The 16778-nt window shown below is 42.5% G+C and overlaps 3 protein-coding genes across 5 annotated transcripts in view; all 3 read right to left on the bottom strand.

Moving 5' to 3' along the window:
• LOC149980150 (uncharacterized) overlaps window positions 1-8491 on the bottom strand; it is a 24690-nt gene extending 16199 nt beyond the window's left edge. The window contains exons 1-3 of one of the 2 annotated variants that reach the window (XM_090187478.1): window positions 7308-8491; window positions 3007-3128; window positions 2631-2807 (exon numbers count right to left, since the gene is read on the bottom strand). Coding sequence is in view for 1 of the 2 variants with exons in the window: in XM_036934456.2 (XP_036790351.2) it covers window positions 2631-2807; window positions 3007-3128; window positions 3719-3968 (549 nt within the window). In the remaining variant the exon portion in view is untranslated. Of the gene's footprint in view, window positions 1-2630; window positions 2808-3006; window positions 3129-3718; window positions 4246-7307 lie in introns of those variants that run through there. The other variant, XM_036934456.2, reaches the window with a different exon arrangement.
• On the bottom strand, window positions 51-2624 carry LOC149980151 (uncharacterized). Its single transcript, XM_090187551.1, has one exon. It carries the CDS (start codon window positions 2592-2594, stop codon window positions 1536-1538), a length of 1059 nt encoding a protein of 352 aa, XP_090043677.1. The 5' UTR covers window positions 2595-2624; the 3' UTR covers window positions 51-1535.
• LOC110534730 (uncharacterized) overlaps window positions 7810-16778 on the bottom strand; it is a 22316-nt gene continuing 13347 nt past the window's right edge. The window contains exons 1-3 of one of the 2 annotated variants that reach the window (XM_090187514.1): window positions 14800-15573; window positions 14280-14410; window positions 7810-9365 (exon numbers count right to left, since the gene is read on the bottom strand). In XM_090187514.1, coding sequence (XP_090043640.1) covers window positions 8163-9365; window positions 14280-14410; window positions 14800-15061 — 1596 coding nt within the window. In that variant the 5' untranslated portion in view covers window positions 15062-15573 and the 3' untranslated portion in view covers window positions 7810-8162. Of the gene's footprint in view, window positions 9366-14279; window positions 14411-14799 lie in introns of those variants that run through there. The other variant, XM_090187515.1, reaches the window with a different exon arrangement.

The raw sequence follows: 16778 nt of genomic DNA, 5'->3' as shown, positions 1-16778 counted from the left end.
GGGTGATATCAGATCTGATGTATATTAAAGAGTCTCAATGAAAGTCTTAGAATGAAAAGTCCCATTTTGTGTTTATTAAACATAAAACAAGTTTTAAATACACCATATGAAAACCACACATACACGTCTCAACTAAAGATCTGCATGAACTTGATGAACTGCATTCATTTTCTCATTCAAAGAGTCTTGGGATAAAAATTAAGCAGTTGAATTTAAATAATGAAATATGCATTTGTGAACATCATATAGCCTATACAGTACAAACACAATTTGAAACAGACTTCAGGCTTACAGTGCATTCAAAAATTATTCAGAACCCTTTACTTTTTCCACTTTGTTACAGCCTTCTAAAGTTAATGAAATAGTTTAGTTTCTCATCAATCTACACACAATACCCTATAACAACAAAGCAAAAAAATTTTAGAAATGTTTGCAAATTTATATTTAAAAAAACAAATCACATTTACATTAGTATTCAGACCCTTTACTCAGTACTTTGTTGAAGCACCTTTGGCAGCGACTACAGCCTTGAGTCTTCTTGGGTATGACGATACAAGCCTGGCACACCTGTATTTGGGGAGTTTCTCCCATTCTTCTCTGCTGATCCTCTCAAGCTCTGTCAGGTTGGATGGGGAGTGTTGCTGCACAGCTATTTTCAGGTCTCTCCAGAGATGTTAGATCAGATTCAAGTCCGGGCTCTGGCTGTTCCACTCCGATACATTCAGACTTGTCCCGAAGCCACTCCTGCGTTGTCTTGGCTGTGGGCTTAGGATCCTTGTCCTGTTGGAAGGTGAACCTTCGCCTGAGTCTAAGCACTCTATAGCAGGTTTTCATCAAGGATCTCTCTGTACTTGGCTCCGTTCATCTTTCCCACGATCCTGACTAGTCTCCCAGTTTCTGCCGCTGAAAAACTACCCCACACCACCAGGCTTCACCATAGGGGTGGTGCCAGGTTTCCTCCAGACGTGACGCTTGGTATTCAGGCCAGAGTTCAATCTTGGTTTCATCGGACCGGAGAATCTTGTTTCTCATGGTCTGAGAGTCCTTTAGGTGCCTTTTTGGCAAAATCCAAACGGGTTGTCATGTGCCTTTTTACTGAGGAGTGGCTTCCGTCTGGCCACTCAACCATAAAGGCCTGATTGGTGGAGAGCGCAATTTCGAGTCTCATTGCAAAGGGTCTGAATACTTTTGTAAATAAGGTTTCTGTTATTTATTTTTAATAAATTTGCTAAAAATTCTTAACCTGTCATTATGTGTGTGTGTAGATTGATTTGTTCTTATTTAATCAATTTTAGGAAAAGCTGTAAAGTAACAAAATGTAGAAAAAGTCAAGGGTCTGAATACTTTCCGAATGCACTGTATGCCTTTTATTTTACAATGTCTGGAAGCAATATATACTGAAATCTGTTTCCCTTGTTATTCCAAATGCATCTGTGGGTCTTTTTAGCTGACAACAATGAAAACTAATCTTTGTGTTTAATGCTTGTTTTGACATAAACGTCAGAAGCTGTTGAATGGAATGGTTACTTTCTATGTCATTGAGTGGAATGTTTTTTCTGGTGGTGTATCCGGAGGTAGCTCCTCTCTGAGAAACTCTTCCTGCAGTGCGTACAGGCGAACAACCTCTCTCCCGTGTGGACCTTCAGGTGAATCTTCAGCTGGTGCTGGCGTGAGAACCTCTTCTCACACTGGGGGCAGCTGAAGGGTTTCTCCCCTGTGTGGACCCTCTCGTGCCTCTTCAGGTCACCAGCCTGAGCGAAGTGCATTTCACAATGCGTACAGCTGAAGGGTTTCACCCCTGTGTGTACCCTCTGGTGCCTCTTCAGGTTGCCAGCCACAGAAAAGCGCATATGACACTGGGTACAGCTGAAGGGTTTTACCCCTGTATGGACCCTCTGGTGGATCTCCACCTTCTGGAGGCAGCTGAAGCCTTTGTTACAGAACATGCAGAGGAACCGTCTCTCTTTAACATTGCCTGATGTGGCTCCCCCTCCCTGAGCCTGGGCTCTAGTCCGGTCATTTGAGTTCAACAGCTGATTGGAAAGGACATGGCTGTGTGATGCGGAAGGTCCTATCGACGTGGACCCTGGATTGCGATCCCTGAACGTGTGTAAAGGGGAGAGGGTGGCAACATGTACAGTTGTCTCTAAGCTTCCCCTATAATCTAAGAAATCTCTGCCATGTGAGTGTCCGTCTCCTAGGTGACTATCTGCATTCAATAGGGGAGAAGCGTAGCCCTCCACTTTCACAGTCACCTCATCTACCACTATGACCTCCCCTTTCTTATCTAGGCACCCTTCAGAGTATACACTACTAGTGTACTGGTTCCAGTCCCCTCTAGACAGATCAGTTTGTGTCTCTAAACCCAAGGATATGTTGCCAGGGTCCATCTCTGTTGCGTAAGAACAACATGGAACATCCCCGTCAGTGTCTAACGAGTCAGCATCACCACGAGAATTAATCTGGCTCTGGTGAAATACCGGTAAATAATCTGAGCCGGGAGCAGGAGGACAGCCCAGTCTCTCTGGGTCTGATCTGTGGTCAGATCCTTTGTGTAAGAACCTTTGTGTTACTGTTAATATCTCGGTGTCCATCTCTGACTTGAGGATGGGCTTCGGCGTTCCACTGACCTCTGTGATGCTGCGTTGGGTCCAGGCCTGGGGTGCGGCAGTGGTGGCGAGGTCCTCGGTGGCTACAAGGTGCTTTCCAGCCGCACCAGTCTGGATGTCTCTGCTGTGCCTTGGGTCCTCCTCTCCTTCAGACCTCTCCTGCTTGACCCCAGGACCTGCAGCCTCTGCATCTGCAGACTGACATAAAAAGAGGGGAGGTTATTACAGGTACATGAGTAGAATTGGATAACAATGTCATTGGGAAGTCTCCAAGCTCCCCTATGGCAGATAAATAAGGATGTACATGTAAGCAAGTGAATAGATGAGGGGTGCCTTTCTGAAATAAACTGACCACATTTGATGTACTGTAATTTTGACATAATACTATTACACTAACCTCTATCACGATAACATGCTGGGTTGAGGTTCCACTCCCCTCATCAACAGTGATTGGTTGGTCATCGCTCCATGTATTGTGTCCCACTTGCTTCACAAAGCTCCTGTGGCCTCCAGTGAGATCTGAGAGAGTGATTGGGGGGAAAAGAGGTGGTTAGTGTAGGTACTGTCAATGCTCAACTGTATATTGTACATTATTGACAATTTTGACACTGTCTAGAATTGGCAAGGATGTAAAGGTAAGACTTCACATAACTTCTTGATATACTATTTATAGAATGATTTTGTTCCATGCATTATATGGTTTTCAATTAGTAAATCATAGGAAACGCAGTAAATCAATAATCTGGTTAGAATATGATAGTGTCTATCTGCAAGTTACCTAGGCAATCATTCTGATTACATACTATCCAAATAATGATCAAGACCGAATTCCGGTTAGCCAGCCATATGTGGTTAACACATTTTGGGGCTCCCGAGTGGCGCACAGGTCGAAGGCACTGCATCTCAGTGCATGAAGCGTCACTGCAGACACCCTGGTTAGAGCGGCGTCGTCTGGGTTTGGCGTCATTGTAAATAAGCATTTGTTCATAACTGACTTGCCTAGCTAAATAAAGGTTAAATATTTTATTTTTTTTAAACATCTAAAGTTACACATGCCCAGATGTGAACGAGGAGACCGGTCCACAGCCCCCGCCTTCTACAAAATGTACCTCTTGCCATTCCTCTGTATCGGTCGAGGATCTTGGGACGACTCGTGAGGACGCGGTCCCGTGCCACCTTAAGTTCCAGTAGCTGTAGTTTTCTCCTCAATGTCCTGTTTTCTTTCTGGCTTTGAGTTATTTCCAAACGAAACACTGCATAGTCGTCGTCTACGAGTTTACAGACCTCTGCCACGGCTGCATTCGCTAGCACCTCCATGATGGAGGCTATTTGAGTGTGAACAGCAATACAGTTAGCCATTGTTAGCAGCTAGCTAGTTAACGTCCGCGTTACCTAGATAACATCTATCAACCAAGTCCTGTCTCAAACGCGAATTAAACACTATATGGGGTAAGTGGGTGATGCCGTGGAGTTCAATGGGACATATTGAGTTCCAGGGTGTTAATAAACGTCTAAATAACAACAAAAACCGCTAACGTGTACATTTTTCCTGTTCACTTCCGTTTACGCTTCTTCTTCAGTGGTCTTTAAATGTCGGTTGGCAACCAACTTTACAGATGCATCTCCGCCACCGACTGGAGTGTTGACCAGAGACAGGGAAGGTCTGAAGTTTAACCCCACCCAATTAAACCCTTCTAAGGAAACGGAATATATAATTTAATACAATATCACCTTAAGGTTTTCTTAAATTCAATTAAACTTGACTCCTCAATACCATTATTCCTTAATACTAATAACAAACTGTCCATTTCCCTCTCATATCGCTGGCATTGAAATAGAACGTGTTCTACTGTCTCCATCTCCCTCTGCCTGTGAACTAACTTCCCAGTTGGATGTTTCCTGACTAATTTCAAAGTGCTGTTGAGCCTGATGAGTCTCAGCCTTGTGATTACATCTTCATCCCTTCTCTCTGGACCTGAGGACCTCCCTGCCTCCACCTTTTCCTGGATCCTGACAGGTGTCTTTCCCTTCCTTTTCCACAACCCTTACCATGTATCTTTTTATTTATTTTTACCACTGTTATTATTAATCCCTTTACTTAAGAGAGCAGATCTTATTGGTTGGTGTCATAGCTCAAAGGGTGTGGTTAAATTAAAAAGGTATGCAATGTTTTTTTTTAAATATAGTACTACTTATAGTAAGTAGTATTACATTACACATCAAATCTCCTATGATCAGTATCTTTCAAGCTGACAGCAGATTTGTTTAAAAAGTAGTGTGTTAGCAAGAATAGAGTAGAAAATAATACAATGATTTTATTCCATCAACATCACCTCAGTAAGGTAAATATTAAACTGTCCTTGTTCTAGCCAAGATACTGTCTCTCTAAAAACAGGTACTTACACAAGCCTGTTTTAAATAACAAGTTAATGAGTGTGTGGGTAATTACCATACTAGAAATGATAGGCCTTCTGTGCTCTTTTTCTACATGCCTCTAGTGCGCATCCCTCTTTTCTGAAGGGATTACCGTTCACACAATTTCTGAGACTGAAGTGCATTCGTACTAGTAAAACATATGTTGAAAATTAGGCTATGAAAATGTAGACAGCTTGAGGCCTGTCCATACCCTAAAGAATGGCTTGATGATGCTCTCAGTAGAGTACATATCCTTGATGAGACCTCAACCAGAAGGGATAAAAGAGAAAGATTTTTTTAAATGCATCTTTACCACTACATATTATCCTTTTAATGACATCACATCAAGGGAGCCATTAAGTAACATTGGAATGTCCTCATGTCTGATCCTGTTTGCCAAAAGATTTTCTCTGATCTTCTCTTCTCACTGCAGGGCAGGGAATATCAGGGACTTCATTGTTCGGGCTGACACTTAGGGCCCCCCCCGCCCCCCCCCCCCCCCCCCAAAAAAATAAAAATGAATAACGGATGACTGAACAAGGTTAACTGTTTCTACCTCTGCCGTAGGTGTGCGGCATATTGGGGCTCCTGTATAAAAGTGAGCGAATTCAATAGCAATACACTATGAAACAGTTCCTCACATGCAGCTCTTCTAACGTCATATACCTTATCTCTTGTCCATGTAATAACCAATACATGGGCAAAACGAGTAAACAGGTAAGAAAACGTATTATAGAACACAGGAGTGGTGTAGGAAGAAAGGACCCTAAATCCCCAATAGCATGTCATTTCTCAAAGGTCGGTCACCCAGTCTCCTCCTTGTCCTTCTGTACAGAAGATAAAATGTTCACATAGGGGTGGTAATCTTGAACTGAGTGTTCTCCAGACAGAATACAGGTGGATGTTCTATCCAAAAACTCCACCTATCAGTTATGAATTAAGAATTGTTATTGAAGTGTTTTCTGTAAGTTTTATTGGTGCTTGATACCTCATCTAGTGTTTTCTTTCAATCTCTCAAGCTCCCTACTCTACATTCTGTTTTTCTACAATCCTGTGTTCTTTATTCTGAGGAAATGTTCACATGGTATTTCTAAATGCAATAATTGATTATATTTCTCAGTCTGTTGATGTACACAATGTAGTAGTTCATGCATTATATTGTATAAGGTACTGATTTATAGATTTTATGTATTTTATTTCTTGATCATGTGACATACACAATTATCCTTGAAATTGAAGCCAGAGGTGTGTGGGCCGATCATATTATATATATATATATATATATATATATATATATATATATATATATATATATATATATATATATATATATATATATATATATATATATATATATATATATATATATATATATATATATATATATATATATATATATATATATATATATATTACACACACAGATGGACTTTGTTTAACTAATTATGTTACTTCTGAAGATAATTGGTTGCACCAGATCTTATTTAGGGGCTTCATAGCAAAGGCGGTGAATACATATGCACGCACCACTTTTCAGTTTTCATTTTTTAGAATTTTTTAGAAATAAGTTGTTTTTTAAATTTCACTTCACCAATTTGGCCTATTTTGTGTATGTCCTGAAATCCAAATAAAAATACATTTAAATTACAAGTTGTAATGCAACAAAATAGGAAAAACACCAAGGGGGTTGAATACTTTTGCAAGGCACTGTATAGTCTCGCTATTGTTATTTTAGTGCTGCTCTTTAATTATTTGTTACTTTTAATTCTTACTCATATTTTTTCAAATTGCATTGTTGGTTAGTTGCTCGTAAGTAAGCGTTTAACTGTAAGGTCTACACCGGTTGTATTCGGCACATGCCGTTTTTCGTCTACAGATGAAATAAGTAATGATGAACTTCACAGGGTGGTGAAAGTGCATGGTGATGAGCTCGACGCTCCTTCCAATTAAATAACGACGGTCGTATTCTAGTGAAATGCTGATCGACGCTTGGCTTCTGTTTGAAAAATAAAAATAATCTCCCTATTATGCATAATAATCCTACCTGCACCGTATCTGCCAGCTGTTGGCTAGAGCTCATGTGCCAAGAGCACAGTGGGGACATTCGCAATAACGCTACATTTGTTGTGCTGATTGAGGACCAGGTCCCCACCTGTCTACATATTCTTATTCGTGATTATCTAAAAGGCAAAACTGATCCAAGAACAGCACTCCTACTCTGAGAGGCTTTGTAGATACGGGCCCTGAAATAATACCATTCAGACAGTAGTTTAGTGGGCTCACCTCAGTGAGACTGTGTGTGGTCCTGTGCTGCTCAGTTGGTTCCTCTGTGGGTTCAGGAGGAGGTGTAGTCTGGTTGTCCTCCATGACCATGGTCCCCTCAGGGTTCCCCAGACCCTCCTCATTCACCAGCAGCACCTCTGGACCCTCCACCTCCTGGAAGAGACAGGTGATACAGATTACACAGACATGCACTCCCTCAGGTACATACACAGACAATAAACACACTTTCAACATGGAGTGTTTACCCATCCCCACTACCTTTGAGTCCTATACTGTAGTTACAGAATGACTTCATTGTTGTAAAACCCATTGTGGTGGACATAAATTTGATTCCGCTATGGTAAGTCAAAAGTTATCGGACAAACCTGACAACTATTTTAACGTGTACAGTAGGTGTTAGTGTGTGGGTAGGTGTAGGTATATTTAGTAAGTGTATATTGGTTCAAAAGCGTGAGATCAGATGTGATGTGTACTAAAGAGAGTCTCAATGAAAGCCTTAGAATGAAAATTCCCATTTTGTGTTTATACACCATATGAAAACCAGACATACACAAATCTCAACTACAAATCTGCATTAAGTGTCTTGGGAAAATGTGTGAACATCATATAGCCTACACAGTACAAGCACTATGTTACAGACTTTTGTAGACTTATTCATGCCTTATAGACATATCACACAATGTCTGGATGCAATAATCTACCCAGGAATATTCAACACAGAAATCTGTTACTCTCTTATGCTCAGATGTATCTGTTGATCTTTTCTGCTGACAACAATGAACATTCATCTTAGTCTTTAATGCAGAGTTTGATCTAAACGTCAGAAGCTATTGAGTGGAATGGTTACTTTCTATGTTATAGAGTGGAATGGTGTTTCTGCTGGTGCATCCTGAGGTAGGTCCTCTCTGAAAACCTCTTCCCACAGTGAGTACAGGCAAATGGCTTCTCTCCCGTGTGGACCTTCAGGTGAATCTTCAGCTGATCCTGACGGGAGAACCTCTTCTCACACTGGGGACAGCTGTAGGGTTTCTCCCCTGTGTGGACCCTCTCGTGCCTCTTCAGGTCACCAGCCTGGGTGAAGCACATGTGACACTGGGTACATTTGAAGGGTTTTACACCTGTATGGAACCGCTGGTGCCTCTTCAGGTTGCCAGCATGGGCGAAGCGCATGTGACACTGGGTACAGATGAAGGGTTTCACCCCTGTGTGGATCCTCTGGTGGATCTCCACCTTCTGTGGGCAGCTAAAGCCTTTGTTACAGAACATGCAGAAGAACTGCTTCTCTTTACCGCCCATTGTTGCTCCCTCTCCCCACGGCTTGGCCTTTTGGTCGTTTGAGTTCAATACCTGATCGAAAAGGATGCAGCCTTGTGAATCGGAAGGTGCCATCGACATGGACACTGGGTGTAAAGGGGAGTGGGCCGGGACATTTAGATTTGTCTCTAAGCTTTCCCTGTAGTCTAAGAAATCACTGGAGTTGCCCTGCGAGTGTCCTTCTCTGAAGTGAGTCTCGTCTGCATTCCATGTCAGAGGAGCCTCGCCCTCCACTTTCACAGTCATCTCATCTATGACCAGACCCTCTCCTTTCTTATCTAGGCACCCTTCAGAGTGTACACTACTACTGTACCGGTTCCAGGCCCCTCTCATTGGATTAGTCTGTGTATCTAAGCCGACTGGCATGTCACCAGGTATCTCTGTAGTGTATGAACAGGACGGATCATTGCCAGTCTGTATTGTGTCACCCAAGTTCTGATGGGACAGAACAGTCCTCGGGTTACCGTAATGGAAATATTCTGAGCGGGGAGCAGGACAGCCCAGCCCTGTTATAGTCTTGGTGTCCGTCTCTGACTTGAGGACGGCGTTCGGCGTTCCACTGACCTCCGTGATGCTGCGTCGGGTCATGGGTAGCACTGTGGCAGTGGTGGGGTACTCCATGGCTACAGGGTGAGCTCCAGTCTGGATGTCTCTGCTGTGCCATGGTTCCTCCTCTGCTTCAGTCTTCTCCTGCTTGACCCCAGGACTTGCAGCCTCTGCATCTGCAGACTCTGCATCTGCAGACTGACAAGAGAGGTTATTAACGGTACATGAGTAGAATTGGATAACAATGTCATAGGGAAGTACATTTTTTTTGACCAAGTTTGTATTTGTTTTGTCTTTTTTTGGAGGGGGGAGGGTACAATATTAATTTACATTTACACAGTTTATACAACATGTATCTGTAGGCAAAAACAGATAAATTATCATATTGATCACACAGATTTTGTAATAATAAAATTGGTGTAAAGAAGAGAGTAAAAGTAACATAAGAGGTGGTCCTACACCACCAACTCATCATCCCATTTAGACATCTTCACGGGTCAAAATGTTATGAACTGGACCTGGGACTTTCCCCACTCGGACCAAATATGCATAAATACATTTTTCAAATATAGAGACATGTACAAGGGTGTATTACACACATGTGAATTGGACATTTATTTGTTGCAGGTCACAGCCAGGGATCCGCCATTATTGACGACGATCCTGGAGCAATTAGAGTTAAGTACCTTGTTCAAGGGCACAGACCGATTTTGGCTCGGGATTTGAACCAGCAACCTTTCGGTTACTAGCCCAATACTCTTAACCACTAGGCTACCTGCCATAGCTAGGTTATTTATTATCAAAAAAGACTACGTAGTACCTGTCTTGACTGCATCAAACCAGGAAAAGCTAGCTAGAAGCTAGCTAGGCTAATTGAGGTTGCAGTGCATGCGTTCTCATTCTACTGTTACAAATTACTCCATTCAGAATATTAAGTAGTAACCTACCTGTTGGCTCTTGGTCGTTGTAGCCTATCCTTCTCTAACTTTTAATTTCATCTTCCATTGATTAGATATCTCCCAATTCTTGCGACACGGAGCGAGGCCCAACGACTGTAGCCAATATCTGCTTTGAGGACTTATGATTGGCCAACAACAACAACCAGCTACACTCATGAAAAGCAAGAGCAGCAGCATAAATTATGAAATCTCTCTCGCTCTACTGCAGCAGTCCCATTTGGTTCTGTACAGGCCCTTCCAGACAGTTCAGTTAAAATTACACATACCCGAGACCCGTAACAATCAATCAGATCCGACCCAGACCTGTGATATTATTCAGAGTTCTGGGCCCCAGATCGGGTCTGGGATATTCAGGCACAGGTTTTTATCTGTGAAGACCTCTAATGCCATTCCACCCCAGCTCAACATGTTTCCGTCCACCCCACATGGAAACCATATTTTCGACCCTTTCCCGCCCTGCCTAGCAACACAGGTTGTTTGTTTCATCAAACCAGAGGACATTTCTCCAAAAAGTATGATCTTTGTCCTCTTGTGCAGTTGCAAACCGTAGTCTGGCTTTTTCATGGAGGTTTTGGAGCAGTGGCATCTTCCTTGCTGAGCAACCTTCCAGGTTATTTTTTTATTTCACCTTTATTTAACTAGGTAGGCAAGTTGAGAACAAGTTCTCATTTACAATTGCCACCTGGCAAAGATAAAGCAAAACAGTTCGACACATTCAACAACACAGAGTTTACACATGGAGTAAAACAAACACAGTTAATAATACAGTAGAAAAAATAAGTCTATATACAATGTGAGCTAATGAGGTGAGATAAGGGAGGTAAAGGCAAAAAAAAAGGCCATGGTGGAGAAGTAAATACAATATAGCAAGTAAAACACTGGAATGGTAGATATGCAGTGGAAGAATGTGCAAAGTAGAGATAGAAACAATTGGGTGCAAAGGAGCAAAATAAATAAATACAGTAGGGGAAGAGGTAGCTGTTTGGGATAAATTATAGATGGGCTGTGTACAGGTGCAGTAATATGTGAGCTGCTCTGACAGCTGGTGCTTAAAGCTAGTGAGGGAGATAAGTGTTTCCAGTTTCAGAGATTTTTGTAGTTCGTTCCAGTCATTGGCAGCAGAGAACTGGAAGGAGAGGCGGCCAAAGGAATAATTGGTTTTGGGGGTGACCAGAGAGATATACCTGCTGGAGCGTGTGCTAAAGGTGGGTGCTGCTATGGTGACCAGCGAGCTGAGATAAGGGGGGACTTTACCTAGCAGGGTCTTGTAGAAGACCTGGAGCCAGTGGGTTTGGCGACAAGTATGAAGCAAGGGCAGGTCGCAGTGGTGGGTAGTATATGGGGCTTTGGTGACAAAACGGATGGCACTGTGATAGACTGCATCCAATTTATTGAGTAGGGTATTGGAGGCTATTTTGTAAATGACAGTCGGTCAGTTTTACAAGGGTATGTTTGGCAGCATGAGTGAAGGATGCTTTGTTGTGAAATAGGAAGCCAATTCTAGATTTAACTTTGGATTGGAGATGTTTGATGTGAGTCTAGAAGGAGAGTTTACAGTCTAACCAGACTGTTTCCTCCAGCATCTTCAAAAGGTCCTTTGCTGTTGTTCTGGGATTGCTTTGCACTTTTCACACCAAGTTATGTTAATCTCTAGGAGACAGAACGCGTCTCCTTCCTGAGCGGTATGACGGCTGCGTGGTCCCATGGTGTTGGAACTTCCGTGATATTGTTTGTACAGATGAACGTAGTACCTTCAGGCGTTTGAAAATTGCTCCCAAGGATGAACCAGAGTTGTGGAGGTCTACAATTTGTTCCGGAGGTCTTGGCTGATTTCATTCGATTTTCCCATAACGTCAAGCAAAGAGGCACTGAGTTTGAAGGTAGGCCTTGAAATACATCCACAAGCACACCTCCAATTGACGTCAATAAGCTTATCAGAAGCTTCTAAAGCCATGACATCATTTTCTGGAATTTTCCAAGCTGTTTAAAGGCACAGTCACAGTGTGTAATCTTCTGACCCACTGGAATTGTGATACAGTGAATTATAAGTGATATAATCTGTCTGTAAATAATTGTTGGAAAAATGACTTGTGTCATGCACAAAGTAGATGTCCTAACCGACTTGCCAAAACTATAGTTTGTTAACAAGAAATCTGTGGAGTGGTTGAAAAACAAGTTTTAATGACTCCAACCTAAGTGTATGTAAACTTCAACTAAACATACAACTGTACAAATGACCCCAAACTTTTGAACAGCAGTGTGTGTGATATATATATACACACACACACACACACACACACACACACACACACACACACACACTGCTCAAAAAAATAAAGGGAACACTAAAATAACACATCCTAGATCTGAATGAATGAAATATTCTTATTAAATACTTTTTTCTTTACATAGTTGAATGTGCTGACAACAAAATCACACAAAAATTATCAATGAAAATCAAATTTATCAACCCATGGAGGTCTGGATTTGGAGTCACACTCAAAATTAAAGTGGAAAACCACACTACAGGCTGATCCAACGTTGATGTAATGTCCTTAAAACAAGTCAAAATGAGGCTCAGTAGTGTGTGTGGCCTCCACGTGCCTGTATGACCTCCCTACAACGCCTGGGCATGCTCCTGATGAGGTGGTGGATGGTCTCCTGAGGGATCTCCTCCCACACCTGGACTAAAGCATCCACCAACTCCTGGACAGTCTGTGGTGCAATGGAGCGAGACATGATGTCCCAGATGTGCTCAATTGGATTCAGGTCTGGGGAACGGGTGGGCCAGTCCATAGCATCAATGCCTTCCTCTTGCAGGAACTGCTGACACACTCCAGCCACATGAGGTCTAGCATTGTCTTACATTAGGAGGAACCCAGGGCCAACCGCACCAGCATATGGTCTCACAAGGGGTCTGAGGATCTCATCTCGGTACCTAATGGCAGTCAGGCTACCTCTGGCGAGCACATGGAGGGCTGTGCGGCCCCCCAAAGAAATGCCACCCCACACCATGACTGACCCACCGCCAAACCGGTCATGCTGGAGGATGTTGCAGGCAGCAGAACTTTCTCCATGGCGTCTCCAGACTCTGTCACGTCTGTCATGTGCTCAGTGTGAACCTGCTTTCATCTGTGAAGAGCACAGGGCGCCCGTGGCGAATTTGCCAATCTTGGTGTTCTCTGGCAAATGCCAAATGTCCTGCATGGTGTTGGGCTGTAAGCACAACCCCCACCTGTGGACGTCGGGCCCTCATACCACCCTCACGGAGTCTGTTTCTGACCGTTTGAGCAGACACATGCACATTTGTGGCCTGCTGGAGGTCATTTTACAGGGCTCTGGCAGTGCTCCTCCTTGCACAAAGGCGGAGGTAGCGGTCCTGCTGCTGGGTTGTTGCCCTCCTACAGCCTCCTCCACGTCTCCTGATGTACTGGCCTGTCTCCTGGTAGCGCCTCCAAGCTCTGGACACTACGCTGACAGACACAACATTGATGTGCTGTCCTGGATGAGCTGCACTACCTGAGCCACTTGTGTGGGTTGTAGACTCCGTCTCATGCTACCAGTAGAGTGAAAGCACCGCCAGCATTCAAAAGTGACCAAAACATCAGCCAGGAAGCATAGGAACTGAGAAGTGGTCTGTGGTCACCCCCTGCAGAACCACTCCTTTATTGGGGTTTGTCTTGCTAATTGCCTATAATTTCCACCTGTTGTCTATTCCATTTGCACAACAGCATGTGACATTGATTGTCAATCAATGTTGCTTCCTAAGTGGACAGTTTGATTTCACAGAAGTGTGATTGACTTGGAGTTACATTGTGTTGTTTAAGTGTTCCCTTTATTTTTTTTTGCTCAGTGTATATATAAAATGTGTTTAATACATGTTCCTTTATTCTATTTTGCAGCAGCACTGCCTGCTTGCAGTAATAGTCTCTTATTGATTGAGAGATTCAAGGAGCTATCATCGTTAAGTAATATAGTTCAACACATTTAATATTTACATTCATACACTTTGAAGTGAACTTTGTCCCAGAAGCATTTAACTGCAGGGTACTCCCACATCATATGGAGGATGAGGGAAGCCTTTCTGAAATAAATAGGCCCCATTTGATTGACAAAGTAATTGTAATGTGTTATGCAACACTATTAAACTAACCTCTATCACAATAACTTGCTGGGTTGAGGTTCCACTCCCCTCATCAACAGTGATTGGTTGGTCTTCTCTCCATGTATTGTGACCTGTTAGCTTCACAAAGCTCCTGTGGCCTGCAGTGAGATGTCCTTCACCTGAGAGAGTGATTAGGGGTAAAGAGGTGGTTAGGTTAAGTACTGTCGATGTTCAACACTATATTATACACTATTGACACGGTCTAGAATTGGCTAGGGTGTAAGGTAACACTTTTCATCACGTCATACTATTTATTGATTGACATGTTATATGCATAAAATTGTTTTCATTTAGTAAATAATAGGAAATGCAGTACATCAAGGATCTGATAGTGTCTTTGTGCAAGATAGCTAAGTAATCAGGGGAATTATTGCAAACTATCAAACTGACCAAGGCTCAATTCTGGGTAACACATCTCAACACATGTGCAGAACGGAACGGGTGACAGGTACTGAACTATACATGAACGCCAACAAGCCGCGCAGCATCGGCCTTCTCCAAACTGTACCTCTTTCCACTCCTCTGTATCGGTCGAGGATCTTTACACTACTGGGACTGGCGAGGCCGTGCTCCCGTGACACCTTCAGTTCCAGTAGCTGTAGTTTCCTCCGCAATGCCCTGTTTTCTTTCTGGCTTTGAGTTATTTCCAAACGAAACACTGCATAGTCGTCGTTTACGACTTTACAGATCTCTGCCACGGCTGCATTCGCTAGCACCTCCATAATGGAGGCTATTTGAGTGTGAAAAACCATACTGTTCACGTTAGCCATTTTTAGCTAACCTTAGTTAGCAGCTAACTTAGCTAGCTATCAACCAAGGCCTGTCTCCAACGTGAATTAAACACTACCTTAGGCAAGTATGTGATGCTGTCCAGGTAAATGAGTCATATTGAGTTCCACGGTGTTAATAAAAGTCTAAATAACAACAAAAACGCCAACGGGGAAATCGTCACTGTTCGCTTCCGTTTACACTGAAGAGAAAGGATCTTATTTGTTGGCGTCATTCTGTATTTCAAAGGGTTTGGTTAAATGGAAAGGAATGCGCGCTGTTGTTTGAAACACGGTAATTCTTATTACATTATATTACACATAACATATCCTATGAACATTATCTTTCAAGCTGAGAGCAGACTTGTTTATAAAGAACACTACAGTGTCCGAATACCCGTACGTAGTATGCGAAAAAAAAACTTTTATAGTATGTGAAATTTCGAAAATATACCGCGTTCATATTCTATTCGGAACAAGGAAAATCTTGTTCCGGATGTCCGATCTGCTGATTCGATGAACGCCTAGAAAAACAACCGGTTAGCAATTCGGAAATGTCCGAGATTTGTAGTTCCGACTAAGACATGAACGCAGCATTAGTAAACTAAACGTTTAACCTAATGCGTGATTTGTTAACTCCCGCAAATCGTTCATTTTGGTACAGGCGTCAATTTATCTGATTATCAGTTGTTGTCAAACACGTGAGTGAAAAATATTAGTGAATTATACTAGATCAAACGCTTAAATTAGTATGCACTAGAAGTATTTTATACTAGTATGGGTATTCGTACAACGCCACTGTGTTAGCATTAATAATAGAGTACAGAAGAATAGAATGACTGACTTTATTCCATTTATACTGAACAAAAATATAAACGCAACATGTAAAGTATTGGTTTAATGAGCTGAAATAAAAGATCCCAGAAATGTTCTTTCTGCACAAAAAGCTTAATTTGAGAGACATTTGTGCACAAATGTGTTTACATCCCTGTTAGTAAGCATTTCTCCTTTTCCAAGATAATCCATCCATTTTATAGGTGTGGCATATCAAGAAGCTGATTAAACAGCATGATCATTACACAGTTGCACCTTGTGCTGGGGACAATAAAAGACCACTCTAAATTGTACAGTTTTGTCACACAACACAATGCCACAGATGTTTTGAAGGAGCGTGCAATTGGCATGCTGACTGCCAGAAAATGTCATGTTAATTTCTCTACCATTAGCCACCTCCAACGGAGTTTTAGAGAATTTGGCAGTACGTCCAACTCACCTCACAACCGCAGACCATGTGTAAACATGACGGTGCAGCCAGCTGGTTTCTTCATGCATCGTGCTGACAGAAACAAGCATCTTTCTGGTAAGAAGAGGGGCGGGGGGGGTATGCCTTATGATAAACGAGACGTGGTGTGATCATAACAACATACAGGACCTCAAGTCCTTCTGTTCACCTGACTTAGAATTCCTCACAATCAAATGTTGACCGCATTATCTACCAAGGGAATTCTCTTCAATTATAATCACAGCCGTATATATCCCCCCCCCCCCAAGCAGACACATCGATGGCCCTGAATTAACTTTATTTGACTCTATGTAAACTGGAAACCACATATCCCGAGTCTGCATTCATTGTAGCTGGGGATTTTAACAAGCCTAATCTGAAAACAAGACTCCCTAAATTCTATCAGCATATAGATTGCGCAACCAGGGCTGGTAAAAC

Source organism: Oncorhynchus mykiss, chromosome 10, assembly GCF_057628025.1.
Source record: "Oncorhynchus mykiss isolate SJ-2025 chromosome 10, ASM5762802v1, whole genome shotgun sequence".
NCBI classification, from domain to species: domain Eukaryota; kingdom Metazoa; phylum Chordata; class Actinopteri; order Salmoniformes; family Salmonidae; genus Oncorhynchus; species Oncorhynchus mykiss.
The sequence above is the reverse complement of the archived record's forward strand: the minus strand, read 5'-3'. Positions and strand labels throughout refer to the sequence as shown.